Here is a 15,712-nt window from a genome sequence, read left to right as displayed (position 1 = left end):
CCTTACGGAAGAGCACTCTATCTCAAGGTATTTAAGTGACAGGGCATCCAGCACAGATGTTGCTAAGTTGCAAAAGCTAATAAGCTAATGTCCCTGCTGCTGAACAAACAAAAGACATGGTTCATTTTTAGTCAGATTGCTACTTACAAAATTATGGAAGTTTTTTCTGATTTGTCTGATGACACCTGGAAACGTGGGACGCAGCAGCTCTTGCACACTGGAAGGCCAGGAATTATACCGACTGTCAACTTCAAGATTGTTGATCCACTAAGAAAAATAAAAGCATTCAAATGAGTGACAGTCCTCCTGCTGTCTTGAGTCCAAGACTGTACAATCTTGTCAAGCCAGACACTATACTGAGAACTGTATGAATAAAAATGTAAGCTTTTTAAAAAGAGCTGATTATATTTATAACCTTACTTTCCTCTATCAATTCACTGCACTTTCAGAGCTGATTGTGAGATAAGAACAAAAGTTCTTCTGACGGCTTAAGAATGCACTGCCCAACAGCTAATAAAGTATTTCTGATATAGACCCATACGCACTGAAATAGCTGGGCTTCTGATGTCCACAGCATAGTCAGAGTCTGATGGCTGGATGTTCAGCTTCAGAACATTGTGCAAGGAGAGGCCCTCAATGCCTAAGCTGTGCAGGCCTTCCATCACGCGGGCTTCATTGCGCAGCACATCAATCAAGCTGGAGGGAAAAAAAAAAAGCGTTGTTGAATTTTGAAGACGCAGCAAATAACTTGCTCTTATCCTAAGGGTTAGCAGACGAAAGGTATAACTAAGTCTGCCATGTCTGTGCATTACTTATTTTTATCATGAATTTCTAACTGTCCTAAGAAACTTGAGCTACTCGATTATGTTTTATTTCTAGGAAAAACTATATTAAATCAAGATAACTGAAGCATGAAATACATACGTAATTTAACTCCACGTTACTGAAACAAATGTTGACAAAGATATAGGGTGGTTTTCAGATGAAAAATTTACAGAGGTTTATCCTTCAAGAATCAGTCTACTATCTTCAGAATAAAACCCATATGTTGACAGTCTTGAAGAACAAAATCTTACTAGTCACAGTACAGATCAAAACAGCAGTACTGTATTCCAGTTTTCCCATCAGCTTTTTTCTTAGAACCACACTTGTGTAAGAGAAGGAACCATAATATGCTTTCTCCAGTACTTAACAATTAAACTTAGTCTAGATATAGACTTTGAGGAGAAGGTTCAAAACTGCCTAAATGACTTTATCATCTGTGCATAGGCAGGATGCAAGCTCTAAACAGGATACAACTGCTCTGAAAAATAAAACTTTCCTACCTAAATATGTCCTGAGTGTCTAAATCAATGAGTAGTCCATTGATGAACAGCGCAGAATCTCCTGGTTGCAATCCTAACGTTCCTTTGAAATACTGAAAGAAAGTAGGTGGCCATTAGAAGAATACTCTGCACAGAAAAACAATTACTGATGTTTAAAGTGTCAAAACTGTAAATTTTACCTCCCTTACAGCATTACAAATTGCATTACAGGACTTCTCAGCTACAGTGCTTGCTGATTTTATGTGCACATCCATACCAGAGGAAAAAACAACTGAAGCTATTTAGTGCATGGATACGTAAGTCTGACTTCTATTTATTTCCTTCTATATGATTCAGAAAAGTCCCTGAGTTTACTTTTTGAATATACTCAGATAAAATAATTAAAAATGCTTGAGAGAAGATTTTTTTTTTTTTTTTTTTTTTTTTTTTTTTTTAGCTGACGGCCCACAAAGTAGATGGACAAAGAGCATCCAATTACTCTATTAGCGCTTTAAGACATAATTTTGGGCAGAACTGACTTAAACTGCTGGATATTGCATGACGCTCACTAGTGGAACTACTCTGTTTAAGGTACCAATGAAGTCCTGACCTAGTAGATGTGTCATCAGTGAAAAGTAGATGAGCTGCCCTTGTAGTCTGATCTCCCCAAAATCAGGCAGCACGTAAATGGAAAAAATCTTACCAATAATTCAGAATTTGGATCTGGATCTAGTAGCCTAGGCATACTTTGAATAAAAATGAATCCAGAAAAATCACGGTTTTGCCTGTGGACCAGTCCGATCTAATACATAACAGAAAAGCCACCAGGTAGCTTTAGCTTGCATTCTACAGTACATTCTATACTTTGTCCCTTCCAGAACCACACCAGACGACAGTGTCAAACCGCATCCCTTCTTTTCCGATTTTACCACTATTGAACAACAAGGGATTTCTCTTTCAGAACAGCAGTCTCAGGGGACTTGTAAGCAGATGTCAGGTAACTTTGTATTTACTACTAGACTAGCCAAATATCATCGATTAGATTTGAAACGAAGACATGCGTGTATTTAACATACTTTGTATTTTTCCTTTTAATACCAAGTGATACTGAAATGTATGAATAGATCAGTGTAGATCATATAGCAAAAGCTGTGTTTGGCTTTGTTTTATTACCATCTTTTATTTTGCACTCTATCCAGACTGCACTACGAGGTGTAAGTGAATTGTACAAAAGCCTGTACAAAATTCGAGTGGCTATTGTTTTTTTCAGTGCTTTGCTAGTGCCACCAAGTGCACGGCAGAGCTGTGAAACATTTTTCTGCAAACACCAGAGCCTACTTGATGACCTCCAGACATCCCTCATAACCTGGGGGTTTTTTATGATTCTGTTTCACAGCACATGTAGACTTACTTGGATAGCTGTAAAATTTTACTCCTTCACTAGTTTCACTCTCAAAGCACCAACACTGGAACCATTTCCTCCACAGAGCATGAATCATTCTAAACCATGGCAGAAGGTTTCATTTATTCTCTGACTTCCTTATAATCACTGACAACTTCAGACACCTAACACCATCTCAAATTGGGTAATGAGAACTAAATTTCTTCTGCATCCTTAAAACAGTAAGAAGGTGCTTAATATTTTTGCTTTCCAAGCAATAGCTTTCTTAACAGCTATGTTCCATCCAGCTCAGACATTTTAAAATAATCCAAAAATAGAGCTATATTTTGACTCTAGTAACTTCCCAGAAAAAGCGCTCACGCTATTAATATCTAGTTGCTTTTAAGAATACAATCAAAGCCTAAAATCAGTAACTTGAAGTCAGCCTCTCTAAAACTAACCCGGGACACCTAGTGCTATGCTGTTCAGACTTCACACATCTGCTGTAACACTCAAATATAAACCAGGTCAGAGACTGAAAGGCGGCCAAGCGGCAGGCACAGTCCTACCAGAAACCTATTGGCCATCTCTATACAACTTTAGCAGGCAAGTCATCACTGCCAAAGTGTAACTCAAAATCTAAGTAAAGACTGATGGGACTTAGACACCTAAATTCCTACTGCCTCATTTTTGACACATTCCTGTCCTGTAGATCAGATGAAGACAGTCCGCATGGAAATCCTAAGAACACTTATGCTGCGCGTTTTCTGTAAATAAACATTTTTCCCCAAGGTTATGAACGTAGTGCTTTCACTGTACTTAAAGTTACTTTAATAAAGACAAACAAACAGTGACCAGATTCTGAGGTCAGACACCGAACCGCAGGTCACTTTCATGCACATCAGCACATGCTTGCCAAATAACTATCAGAACACTTGACTACTGGGAACAACCACTGCAGGGGCAGCTCTGTGAACAAAATCCCAAATCATCATTCCCCAACACGTTGATCTCATGCAAAGAATTTATGACCTATATTTTCATATTTGAGCAAACAAGCTAAAGTTCATTCCTAATCCATGTTTGAAAAATCCACTTCTTTCCTTCCCAGGGGCATACCATGACAAAGTTGTGTGTGAAAACACCAGGTCGTGATTTTGAGTAAAATGTAAACTTTTAAGTAGAATCACTACCTTCAAAGCTTGAATTTATATTAAAACGTAAGTGCTTTCTAGAAGCATTACCTTTTGGTTCTCTTCAATTTCTGCCCTGAGTTCTGAAGAAACAACTGCTTTTGTGATGGCTCTACGGAAGTAAAAACATCAAGCCGTGAAACATCTGCTTATCTAACAGATAGATTAGGTTCCCACTCATCCCACTTTTTGTACCAAATACATCAATATATTTAGTCTCTTAGTATAAAGAGTCGCAATCAGAAGACCTTGCACTTTGTGGCACCATTAAACAGTAGGATGCAGTAGTTTTTCTTGTACTATATAATTCCACAGAACATAAAACTCTTAACCACATGCCAACTCTCAGTGTCTAATTTCACATTAACCATAACAAAACTGGGCAGCTGCCAGAGAAGTAGAGGTGGGGGCTGGCAGCAGCACACAGGGGGATTTTGCTTCTCATTGTGTGTTCCCATTCGTTTCCTTGCGCTGGATCTAATGCTTGCGTCATCACAGAAAGGGTGAGCACAGCTCACAGATCTGACTGAAAACACAACGAGAGCGCAGTGCCTACCTTAAGAAGCTATAAACAGCACAATCTTAACATCAGTTAGCGGGAAACAAGACTAGAATTCAGTTCCTTTTTACTCTCGGGTATATCTCTGCCTACTCAAAAAGGAAGGGCTCCTACAGTAATCTTCACAACCCAGGTCATGGAATTTATTGAAAGAAATATATTTCTAGACTGGTTGGACTGGCTGGATTATGACTGAATTTCTTGAAATTAGTTTGACTAGGCTCGAGTCAGTCACTGACAAAGTGAAAAAAGCAGTAGAATTGCACATCAGTCTCTGACATGAGATTGACTGGGCTGTTTGGAAAGTGAATTCCAGAAGAAGAGTGGGATCCAGTGAATAGCTTAAAGCCACCGAACAGAAAATCTAGCCAATAAATTATTGAGGACTTGATGCAGAAGGTTCAGAAGCATTTCACCACAAAATAGCATGGGTAATTCTATCAAATTTTCCACCAGTCCACATCAGCTGCCATCCAAGAAAAACACTGCAAGATCCTCTTTGTAACCACAGGCTGAAAAACTTCTCTGCATAAACATTCCCCAGTGTTTGCTTCCAGCTAAATGAAAACTGGGACATTAACCCGAACAGCACTGCCTGTCTTAGGTTCTGCCCAGAAAATGACAGTAAGAAAACTTCCTAGAACTCATAATTAGTTACCTGGCCTTTGTAGGGAAGTTCTGACTGAGATCTTTCATGACCATCAAAGCATCCACAAGGGGAGCAGCCAAAATACGAGCAGCAGTTTGAAAACTTAAATCTAGAAGTGAAAAAAAGGAAGTTGAAAACTCTAAACTGAAAACAAACCCATACAGAGTCATCTCAGCTTTAGCTTTCAACTTTTTTGCTTATTTGTGACCTATGAACATTCATTTTCTATGTGCGCTTTTTGTTAATCTTCTTCCTTGTATTCCACTTCTATTTGTTGCCTTGAAGTAAGTAACCCTTTCAAAATGAACCAAGAACATGACCATGGAAAGAAACTTCACATTTTCTTTGCTTTTTTGCCTTTAGCAGATCATATTAGTCAGTTTAAGGGCAAGTGACTCACTGTACTGCTTCACAATATAGAAAACACACCTTGTTTCAGAAATGCTGGGAAACAATCTTTCTGAAAGCTATTACAACAGGGCTCTACCAAAATACAGTATTTTCCAGTGCGAGAGTTCAGTCAGACTCTCTCAACTGTAGCCACTGGCAACCTCATTTGCGTAGAACACGAGAAGATACAGTCACATTAAGTTTTTGCACTACAGCAGTGAAAGTCTTCATACAGATTACCTTGTAACTGCCACACTTTCAAAGGTGCCATTTCATTGGTACTTTCCACCAGGTGTTTTCTCAGCTCTTTCAGCTCTTCCGTCAAGTCAGGATACAACTGCCTAAAAGGGTTTGAGGATAAAACAACTTCTGTGGTTTCCTATAAGCAAGTCTGCAGCTAATTCAAAGAACTGAGAAATACGAAAAAGTATGCTGCTAACCTAGCAGACATTTAACACCCAGACATTTAAAAATTAGTAACAAAGCAAAAAAACCCAGCATCTCTGCATCAGGTTTTTTGATAGGACAAAGATCAACAACTTAAACTGAGTTTTACCTTAGTTTTCCAAACAGAAATCCTTGCACTTCATCTATAGGGTCATTTTCATCTATTACTGTAGCATTCACATCTGTGGCTGTAAACACAGAGAAGAGCACTATGAAGCAGCTATTCAGAACCCTTTCTCACACTCATGCCGATTGGTTTAACAAAACCACACTGCAGTAACTAAAAAGGAGAAAAAAAAGGGCAAATTTCAGGTTTACTTTTAAACCTGTATCTAAGAGACTTTACGTTTATAAATTAACACAGTAACAGCTGAAATAAAACCAAGTTGTATTACTGAGGAGGAAAAGCTTAAGATGAATGGAAATCCCAGAGACCTGGGCCTTGCAGAGGAATTCACTAGGGCCTAGGAGCTTTCAGGACATGCCAGCTTTGTAGAGTAAGTGCTAAACTTCCGTTGTGAACACCACCCTGATTTTAGGAGCTATTTGTTATCATGGATTTTAGAGCTAAGTGAAGACCAATTCTGGGCTTAAACATCTAAAAAAAATATGTGCAAAAGACTGGCACAATCTCCTAACTAGATGGACACAGGCCAGCTCAGACCAGATGTTTTCTGCTCAGGCCTAACTAAAGGTCCTGACCTTTTACATGAGTGTTTGCTCCTGGACAAGCCAAAACAGCACAGCCAGGAATAAGACAGTGCCTGGTCAGAACTTACCCAGAATCAGACCAGAGCTGGATGAGACCCACATACCTCTAACGTGCAGCTTACTACCAATGAGCTACTTGCAGCGCACAGTAATGCAAGTACAGTGTGTCCATTTTGTAAAACATTTGAGATTACTGCATCAATATTGGTATAAAACTTCACAAGTTTACAAATAGTAAATCTTCCCTGGAATTACTTCCCCCCCACTCCCAAATGAATAGACAAATTCCTCCAATGCCCTATTCTACAAACAGCATCAGGGCTTTTGCGTGGTTTTTTTAATGACAAATTAATGAAAATTCTTATGCAGTAATAGAAATGTTAAGTTGTATCACCTCCTCTAGTGTCTTAGTTTCTCTTAAAATTAATTAGTTTTACAAAAAAGACCAGAAGTTTTACACATCTGTACTCTAGATGGTAGCAAAATATTCTGAGTCAAAGTTTAAAACTGTACCCAGGATTTTGCAGTTTTATCAGCTTCTAAAGAACCCAGTTCAACATCTGAGTTCTGTTCTCCACAACTGTTATCTTGAACTAAATAAAAAAAAGCAAAAACAAAGCATTTTTTTTTCCTTTTACTTAAGTCCAAGATAAAAGCAGGAAATTCTGCGGTTTTACATGCCTGTGTGACCGTCTAAATAAGAAGTATAAACAGACAGATTATCCTAACAAAATGTTGTTGGCAGGTGCATGAGAGTTTGCAACACAGAGATCAGTCCTCTAAAGAAAACAGCAGAAACAAAACAACCATGCGGAATTCTAAGTTCTGTTTTTCCAAAGAACAAGAACAGGTAACGCATTCTGCTCTGAGGATGGATAAGATCAGGCAAATTAAGGCAGAGAAGCTGCTCTGTATCTGCAGAGAATCTGGTTATCCAGTAAAAAACTGTTTGCCTTAGTAGTGCCACTGCTAAGATCTAGTCCAGAGACTTGCCTCCAGTGTGCCCAGCATTTCACAGAGACAGAAGACAAGCGCCAGGGCAAAGACAGGCTTTGTAAAGAACGTAATCCCAAGAGAGAGAAAGAGAAGTGATTTCAGAGCTGAAGAAAGAAGATCTGCAATTCAGTCATTCATTCATGTTAAAAGAAATATAAAATTATCTTTGCAAAATTAAAATGTTCACATTAAAATAATTAAAATAATAATTCACCTTTGACCTGTGTATCATCCTTGGCCTTATATTCTGTACTTTTAATAGCCAGTTCCACACCATAGCCAGAAAGGTAGACTTTTTCTTCACTGGGATTCTGTAAGGAAAAGCAAACAGTACCACATCGCCACTCTTTGTTTTGATGTACTGATTAAAAGCGGCCATTTCCCAAAGCTAAGAAATCTCAGGCTGGTAACGTTTCAGACACAACTGGTAATGCGTGAGAAACAAAACCAGTGAGTGATTCTACAGTACTGAAATAATTATCTGTCCCACTGCATTTCAACAAAATTCCTTGTAATTCAGGGAGCAAAGATCTAGGAACCCAAAAACCACTGACAACCCCAAAGCAAAAAGGAACACAACACAATGTTTTCAGGATTCAGCACGTAAACCAAGCAGAGCAGGGTAATCACATCGTCAAATCAGATCGAGGAGGGAAAGCAACTTCAGCTGGGATGTTCAAAAATGAAACAGTCACTTTAGAGTTACTCTCTTTAGCAGAGAATTACAAAAAATGGATAAATCAGTGACGAGAGATGCACAATTCTGACTTTAATGGGAAAAATTAACATGATCACTTGTTAAAAGCATTTTGAAGTGTACAGGAGTCACACACCTGTATCAAGATCTATTGTGTAATACGCTTAATTTTTAAGGTAAGTACTCCTCCCAAAAGTGGTAAACAAACTACTTTTTAAAAGAAAAGTGACGTATGCGAGGTCTGACTTTATTTTATCAAAAGTGCAAATGTCACTAGAAGTGAAACAGCTGATGCTTTTTTCGCATTCAAGTCTGGCTACTACCTGCTACACTGCAGGTTTCAGCAACATTAAGCAATATTAGGAAAAAAAATCAACTCAGATTTCTCAGAGCTTTTGAAATGTAGAGTTACAACACTAACCCAGTGGTTATGGGCGGTGTGGGGGGGAACATGGAAACCAGGATAAATTGCACTAGGACTGGTACGTGCCTCTGTAATAAAAATGCTACAAAACCAATGCCTTTCATTTTAAAATAGTACCTTAATCCCTGTTTTTAATCTCAAGTAACTAAGTGGCCTGACCGGAAAGTTTTTACTATTTATTTCCTATAATCTAATATAGGGAGAGCAACTTTTTATATTAAACTCTGTAATTTATAAATGGACCTCTTATTTAAACAACCGTGAAATTTTAAATACTCTGAATTCCTCAGCTACCCAGAATAAAAAATAAGCTTGGAGTATTCCAAATACACATCGAGCAGCAATACATGATGCAAGTGTCCATTTGAAGGGAACGAACTGAGGTTATTTTTCTTTTTTAAAACCCAGGCTAGTTACTCTCTCCATGTCAAATACTTTTGATACAACGCACAAATATACTTACAGCGATATAGTGCCTGAGGACATAAGTGATTTCTCCTGCCTCAGCTTTTAAAACAAGTTTCTTATGGTATCTGTAGAACTCCTCTGAGCCAATCTCAGCATACAGTATGACAACAGGACTTTCAGGATTTGACACTGGGTATTTGTGGTCCCCTTTGAATAAAAATGGCTTTGGCCTAGGAGTAAACATTGAAGATTATCACACTGTGATTCGCAGCATTTCCTCACTCGATGCAAGATGCAAAATTTCTTTTCCTCATGTTTAATCACTGTTCCTGTCCTCACTGAATACATATGTCAAGCTATTCCCACATATTATCAAGGTCAGCAGTGCTTAATACATGTTGACAAAGCTTTGTTAAAAATGGAAATATGAGAATGAAACAAGTCGCTAGATGCTATCTTAAATCTAGTATGATCCTTATTTTAAAAACCAACCACTCTCTTAAATTTTCAATTAACTGTTCTTTTCCCCAATAGTGATTAATAAATTCTGTATAAAAAAAATAAAAGGCTAACAGTGCAAATGTTCCAGGAACTCAAATTCAAGAGGACCCTCTCCTTGGCTTAGTATACAAACAAAATACTCTATGAGAAGACTGCTTTCAACTTCTCATTTTAAGTTTTGTCTAAAATACAATTAAATATTTAAAATATCCCCAGTGAGTCAGAAGAATAGTATATGAACTACAGATGCCAAGTGTGCACATTGACAAAAAACCCCTTTATGCTTATAAAACCAAAACTACCATGATTACTATGATGACAGACTGAAATTTAAGAGTTTTTTTTCTAAAGAGGTATTATATTTTATGGTTTCCTTTTGTTACTAAAAGTTACAATCCAATTCTGATCTTGTAAAGAAACCTAAATTTGGAATATAGTGTGTGGTAATTGTTTTCTTTGTTAATGCTGAGAAAATCACACGGAGAAAAAAAAATACCCTGCATGCTTCAAGCCACTCATGAAACAATCTCTGTTGTATTAACTATCATTTTAATACACGGCCCAGATCACTCTTTACAGCAATACCTCTAACTAATTTTAGAGCTAATCCAATGACGGGAAATTAAGTAGATACCTTTCTGAAGCTGCCTGTAAAAGGTTTCCAAGAGAGTCAAATTCACAGGTCTTCTCCCCATGCACAGCGAAAAATAGGGTACAGCCCTTTGGTGGAGGTTCATCTGCTGCTATCTGTATTAAAATATTTGTAATGTTTGCCCTTAGAACGTGAAAACGGTAACAGCACAGCTCTGTAGGAACTGCTCTTCTTCCATTTCCTACATTCTAAACTAGTACTTCTTCCCTGCTTATTATCATTTAAATGCAAGATAAAAATCGCAAAATTTAGAATTAACTCTTAACTTATTGTAAATGGTTTTCCAGTCTATTACTACTACCTGTAGTATTAGTTCCAGGTACAAAAAGTAAGGATTGTAATTGGGGATTTCTTGGTTGGGTTTTTGCATTACACATCAGAAACCTCTGTATTTTTTAAACATCGACAGATACAATTATTCCAGGAAGATGTCTCCTTGTATTACTTAGACAAAGCACATTATAATGTGAGACGATTTGCAAATTGCAAGTTTGCAAACGTACAGCAAACTTCCATTCGTGGGTTCTAACCATTAGAGCAATATATTCACGGTTTACTACATTCAGGTCAGTTCAACTGAGTAATGGGAACAGCAGCAGCATCACAAGTACCAACGGAACCATACGGCTTTTCCTCATAAAAATCTTTACAAATTTTTTAGTGCAGCAGTTATCAAAGATATGCAGACGTTTCAAAATCCCAATTCTTTAGTCTACTCTAGACAGATGGATTCACATCTGGCACCCAGTGAAATTAGAATACTTATACCCTTCAGCTCAGAGGCATGAAGCACTTGAATGGTTCAAAACTTCTGATATTCTGAAAGGTCTCCTACTCCTTCCTGAGCCTTACGTAATGCTCTACAAATATTTGAGGAGTTCCCCTGTGCTGTACTAACCTGTTGAAAAGCTTGAACTGTTGCAGAGTAAGAGCGTAAAGACAAGGAGAATTTCAACAAATTCTGCTGCAAAGGTGACAGACTCTGACAAGCTACTTTCAGCATTTCATGGTAAGACGAATAATCACCACCTGCAAAGTCAAAGTACAGGCAGTTATCTTTCCATGCCATATCCTCATTGAAGAGGGGCTTTTCGTCTTAGCTGTGATTTCACACCACCAGAAGCCCCATGACATTAATTGTAAATATGCACATGACCGTGCTCCTCAATCTTCATTACAGCCAGTTTCTACAGATGGATGAGAGTGAACTTCAACAGAGATCCTTGAGAATGACTGACTTACTTTCCTGAGGATGCAAACATAGGCTGGGGAAGGAGGAAACAGTTAAGAGCTCCCTTTAATTTCAGTTGAGAAATAGAAACACAGAGAAAAAGCATTTGTAGTATTTTATACTTCATGTTGAAACAGAAACCAGCAAACAAAACATGTTTCAGACTCGTCCACTACAGCTTTTGTCAAACATATCCAAAAGCCTTGAGAGCTTCACAGTAAAAACATGACTGAAATCAGTCGTCATTTGACTTTTACAATCGTTACGCAACGGAAGACAAAACAGTTTAGTTTATTTTTCAACTGTGTCACCTATCAGTCATCATCAAGAAAAAGATTATGAAAACTTACCATCATGTTCAGTTGTCTTAATATTTTGACTGGCTTCAACAAAATTCCAGAATTTTTCTTGACCTTCTTCTGATAAAAATTCACTGAGTAAGGAGAGAAGAGTTAGCCGGGTCTGTGAATTTTCTCTCAATTTACAATGCTAATACTTTGTAAAGCTTTACAGAAAGTTAGCTCCTACCAGATGTTTACCTATATGAGAAAACTGTATGTTACTTAAAAAAGTAACCAGGACATGAAAGAAGCTTCTAAAGCAGCTGTTAATCTCTCAAAGACTGCTGACAGCCAGCAGCGCACGTGCTGGGCGCCCTCTTCCCCACCACATTTCTTTCCTAGCTATCTTTTATGAGAAACATACATTTTTGTTGGCTGTTACAAACTGTAGTTTCTCAGAACTACTGGCTTTGGTGGCGTTTTTTTGTTTATTTTGTTTTTAAATGAGCAAAGGAGAAGTCACAGCTTCACATCCTGACTTTGTAATTCCTCATATTTTAAGCACAATTAGGTGGGTATACAATGTTAGATAGTAAAAGAAATCTCTAAGCATTGCTAACAAGAAATACTTTATTGCATCTAAACTTTTAACATGCTTCACATGCTGAAGGACACTGCAACACAAGATCTGGAGCCCACTACCTGGCACAACAGCCTGTGTGACCATTTCAACCTGTTCTGGCCTAAGGGGTAAGTACTTCTTGAACTGCAGTACTGGGTTAAGTGGACTGAACTGCAGTGCTGCATCACTCTGCAGTCCACCGCAGATGAACAACCCTACCTCCTCAAAGTCTCCAAATATAACAGTTAGGTTATATATCAAGCCTTTGGCACTTTATTTTGATTATTTGCTCACTATTTCACAGTCTCTTAGGGTGAGTTGTTCCCCAGCAAATGTCTCGCATTGTGGGTATTTAAATCCTGGCATCAACCCTGAGCTTTGCATTTTACTGCTTACGGATTTTTCAGTCATCAAACTTCAGCTTCTACAGAGAAGGTTACAGAAAAGTAATTTCACCTAGGGCACACCTGTCCTACCACCCAGAGCCATGCCCAGCTGAACAAAACCTATCGATGCTCAGCCACTTTCACGTGAAACAGTCTGCGATAACACAGGCAGAATTCCCTATGTGGCAACACACTTAAGTGATACAAACTTAAACACGCACACACTCTCACACAAAAATCTAAGTGTCTTATTTTGCATAGACACCTCCGAATTAAAACACCTCAGAACTTGTGAAGGGTTAAGCTGACTGGTAGAAAAGACAGCATTTTGCTTTCTTTTTTCCTTCTTTTTAAGTATCATCTTTTAATAAGCAAAAGTCTTCAATACCACAGAAGAAATCTCCCCACACATCTCTTAACAGAACAGTTGACTTGAATCCATGCACAACTCATGCAAACAAAGTTAAGCTCAAGGTTAACTAAGCTAAACATACACAAGCAACAATGTATCAAAACCTACTGTCATCACTGAAGTAAAAAATAGTTTACTGTGGAATCTTACAAGACCATGCTAAACCTTCTCCATCTAGTGCTGTGAGTAAAACTTCATAAGGCAACAAATACTTACTGTGGAATCAGTCACAGTTATTAATGCACGATGAAAGAATTTATCATGCAAAAAATTACTGTCGTCTTTAAAATACTCATCCCATTTCCCCAAGCACAGCAATGACCATGTTCAGCTGTTACTACTGCCAATGAATCAGTAACACCCAGAACCCAAAGCACCATGAAATAAATGAAAGAGAGAAGACATTACTTAATCCTCTAAGGATATTCTCATTTGTCAACAAAAATAATCCCAATGCCCTTACCTTGTTTCAAGTAATAAAGGAGTTGAAGACCACTTTGTGGTTAGGGATGTTGTCACAGCCTTAGAATCTCCTTTTACAAGAGAAGAGCTGAACCAGATTCCAAGAACTGCAATAAGTATTCCCATTTTATATAAGCAGCCTAAAAAAGATGAAGGGAAAAAAGTTAGTTTTGCATTGTCTCTTTTTATAAATACAGAATCTCACTCAAATTTATTAAGGCATCCTTTAAGACCCGTGGCCCATTTAATGCAATACATCAATACTGATATGTCAGTCCCACCTGGGCTTACATCAAAAATACTATGAAAACATAAAAAGAGACAAGAATTTTAAGAGCTGACTCCTGAGCTGCGATTAAATCTGCATCAATTCCAGCTTCCTCTGCACCTATACTTCCAAACAATCTTGCTTCTGTTCTGGGACACCCACATCAGGTGCTACTTGCTTTAAGGAGCAGTATAACAAACAACACATATTTCAGATCAGATGGAAACCAGACCCGCCCTTCATTTTAGGGGAGGTACAGCCACATTTTGTGTTTGACAGCCACATCCGCAGGTGCACTAACCAGTGTCAGAGGAGCCAGGGGAGGTTCGGGTTCCCTAGTCAGCCCTTCAGGTTCTGCTGGGTACAGCAGACTTCTTCTCTGGGGAATGAAGAAACAAGCATTTCCTGGGTGCACTAAGTACCACCAACTTTAGAAGCTGAAAAATGAATGAAATAATGAAGACAGACTCAAATGAGACAACTTCCTGCGAGAAATGAGCCAAAAAAAATTAAGAAAAAAAAAAAGGAAATTATGCCATTCCTGTATTGTCCTTCATGGGTACTTCCATGCCTCTACATTCTCTGACCTATACACCATAACACTCAGTGGAGTGGAATGGCCTTGCCCACAACTCCTGAGCTTACAGAACACCTGAATTCTCCTGTTAGCTTTCCATTACAGCCTCCAAAAGTGCACGACTTTTTCCCCCCTCTAGAGTGCATTTACCACATACCCAACAGACACCCAGGCGCTCTCTCAATCCTTGTTCTTCTGGCTAACTCATTTTCTAGTTCCCCCCGCAACTGAAAACCAGCCAGATTTTCCAGGTGTACCACACCCAACACCTTGTCAGGATCTAACTCGTGTCTCTTTTTTTATGATGATCTCGATGTCAAAAATAGTCTTTGCAAATGTGTTCTACGTGTGCAGCTATAGCTCTACCTGTATATATGGAGACAAACCACCTCATCCTACTGCCTTGAAAAATTGAGACTACTCCAGCTAGAAGTTCTCCAGCACTCACTCACCTATTGCTCTGCCTGTATCTATCTCAGCGTCCTTTCTGTCAGGGTAAGGACAGAAATGCCCTGCTACAATACACGAAGAGCAGCTTGCTCAGCTGCGTGCGACATTTGTTTTCCGCTGCACCTGGGAAGCGGACAGATGGCATCGCACGACACAGAACAGTTACAGCTTCCACCTGCTGTGTGCAGAGGGGGAAGCTCTGTCAATATTTGTGCAGTGGAACCGCGGCTTCCAGCAAAAGCAACACAACCCCCAAGGTTTGCAGTTCCTCCTGGAATCGGGTCCTGCTTATTCACTGCAAGTCACACACAGTGGTTTGGAACGTGAAAACAAACATCCTGTACTGCATTCGTATGAGTAAAACCCTTTCGCTGCTCTCCCCCCGCTGCTTTCCCGCCCTGTGAAAGGCTGCAGTAAAAGCATTTTTCTATATGAAACAGGGGGAAAAAAAAAGACATATTTGTCACCTGACACCATTTAGCCAACTGAAACCCTGCCAGATTAGAAATATCTACACTCCCTGAACAATGAGAGCCATAACACAAAGGGAAGACCAGTAACTCAAAGAAAAAGAAGACTGCACCATGGAGAACAAACGAGGTCAGAGGCACATGAATGGGTCTAAGTGACACGAGGAGCTGAGTGACAGCTGTGTTCTGTGCGAGGTACCAAAGCAAAACCCAATCTGAATTAAGACACTGTAAAGGATAT

The 15,712-nt window shown here is 38.8% G+C and overlaps 1 protein-coding gene across 1 annotated transcript in view; it reads right to left on the bottom strand.

The window, feature by feature from the left end:
- The window catches only part of UGGT1 (UDP-glucose glycoprotein glucosyltransferase 1), a 39,433-nt gene extending 25,601 nt beyond the window's left edge, over window positions 1-13,832 (bottom strand). The window contains exons 1-13 of the mRNA XM_010138674.1: window positions 13,708-13,832; window positions 11,894-11,976; window positions 11,211-11,341; window positions 10,295-10,407; window positions 9,215-9,389; window positions 7,845-7,941; window positions 6,033-6,111; window positions 5,717-5,817; window positions 5,096-5,195; window positions 3,930-3,990; window positions 1,326-1,417; window positions 546-696; window positions 148-267 (exon numbers count right to left, since the gene is read on the bottom strand). Coding sequence (XP_010136976.1) covers window positions 148-267; window positions 546-696; window positions 1,326-1,417; window positions 3,930-3,990; window positions 5,096-5,195; window positions 5,717-5,817; window positions 6,033-6,111; window positions 7,845-7,941; window positions 9,215-9,389; window positions 10,295-10,407; window positions 11,211-11,341; window positions 11,894-11,976; window positions 13,708-13,832 — 1,428 coding nt within the window. The remainder of the gene's footprint in view (window positions 1-147; window positions 268-545; window positions 697-1,325; window positions 1,418-3,929; window positions 3,991-5,095; window positions 5,196-5,716; window positions 5,818-6,032; window positions 6,112-7,844; window positions 7,942-9,214; window positions 9,390-10,294; window positions 10,408-11,210; window positions 11,342-11,893; window positions 11,977-13,707) is intronic.
- Window positions 13,833-15,712: the final 1,880 nt, after the last annotated feature.

This window comes from Buceros rhinoceros, unplaced genomic scaffold (genome assembly GCF_000710305.1).
Source record: "Buceros rhinoceros silvestris isolate BGI_N320 unplaced genomic scaffold, ASM71030v1 scaffold37936, whole genome shotgun sequence".
Classification (NCBI taxonomy): domain Eukaryota; kingdom Metazoa; phylum Chordata; class Aves; order Bucerotiformes; family Bucerotidae; genus Buceros; species Buceros rhinoceros.
Note: the sequence above shows the minus strand (reverse complement) of the source record. Positions and strands in the feature narration are given on the sequence as shown.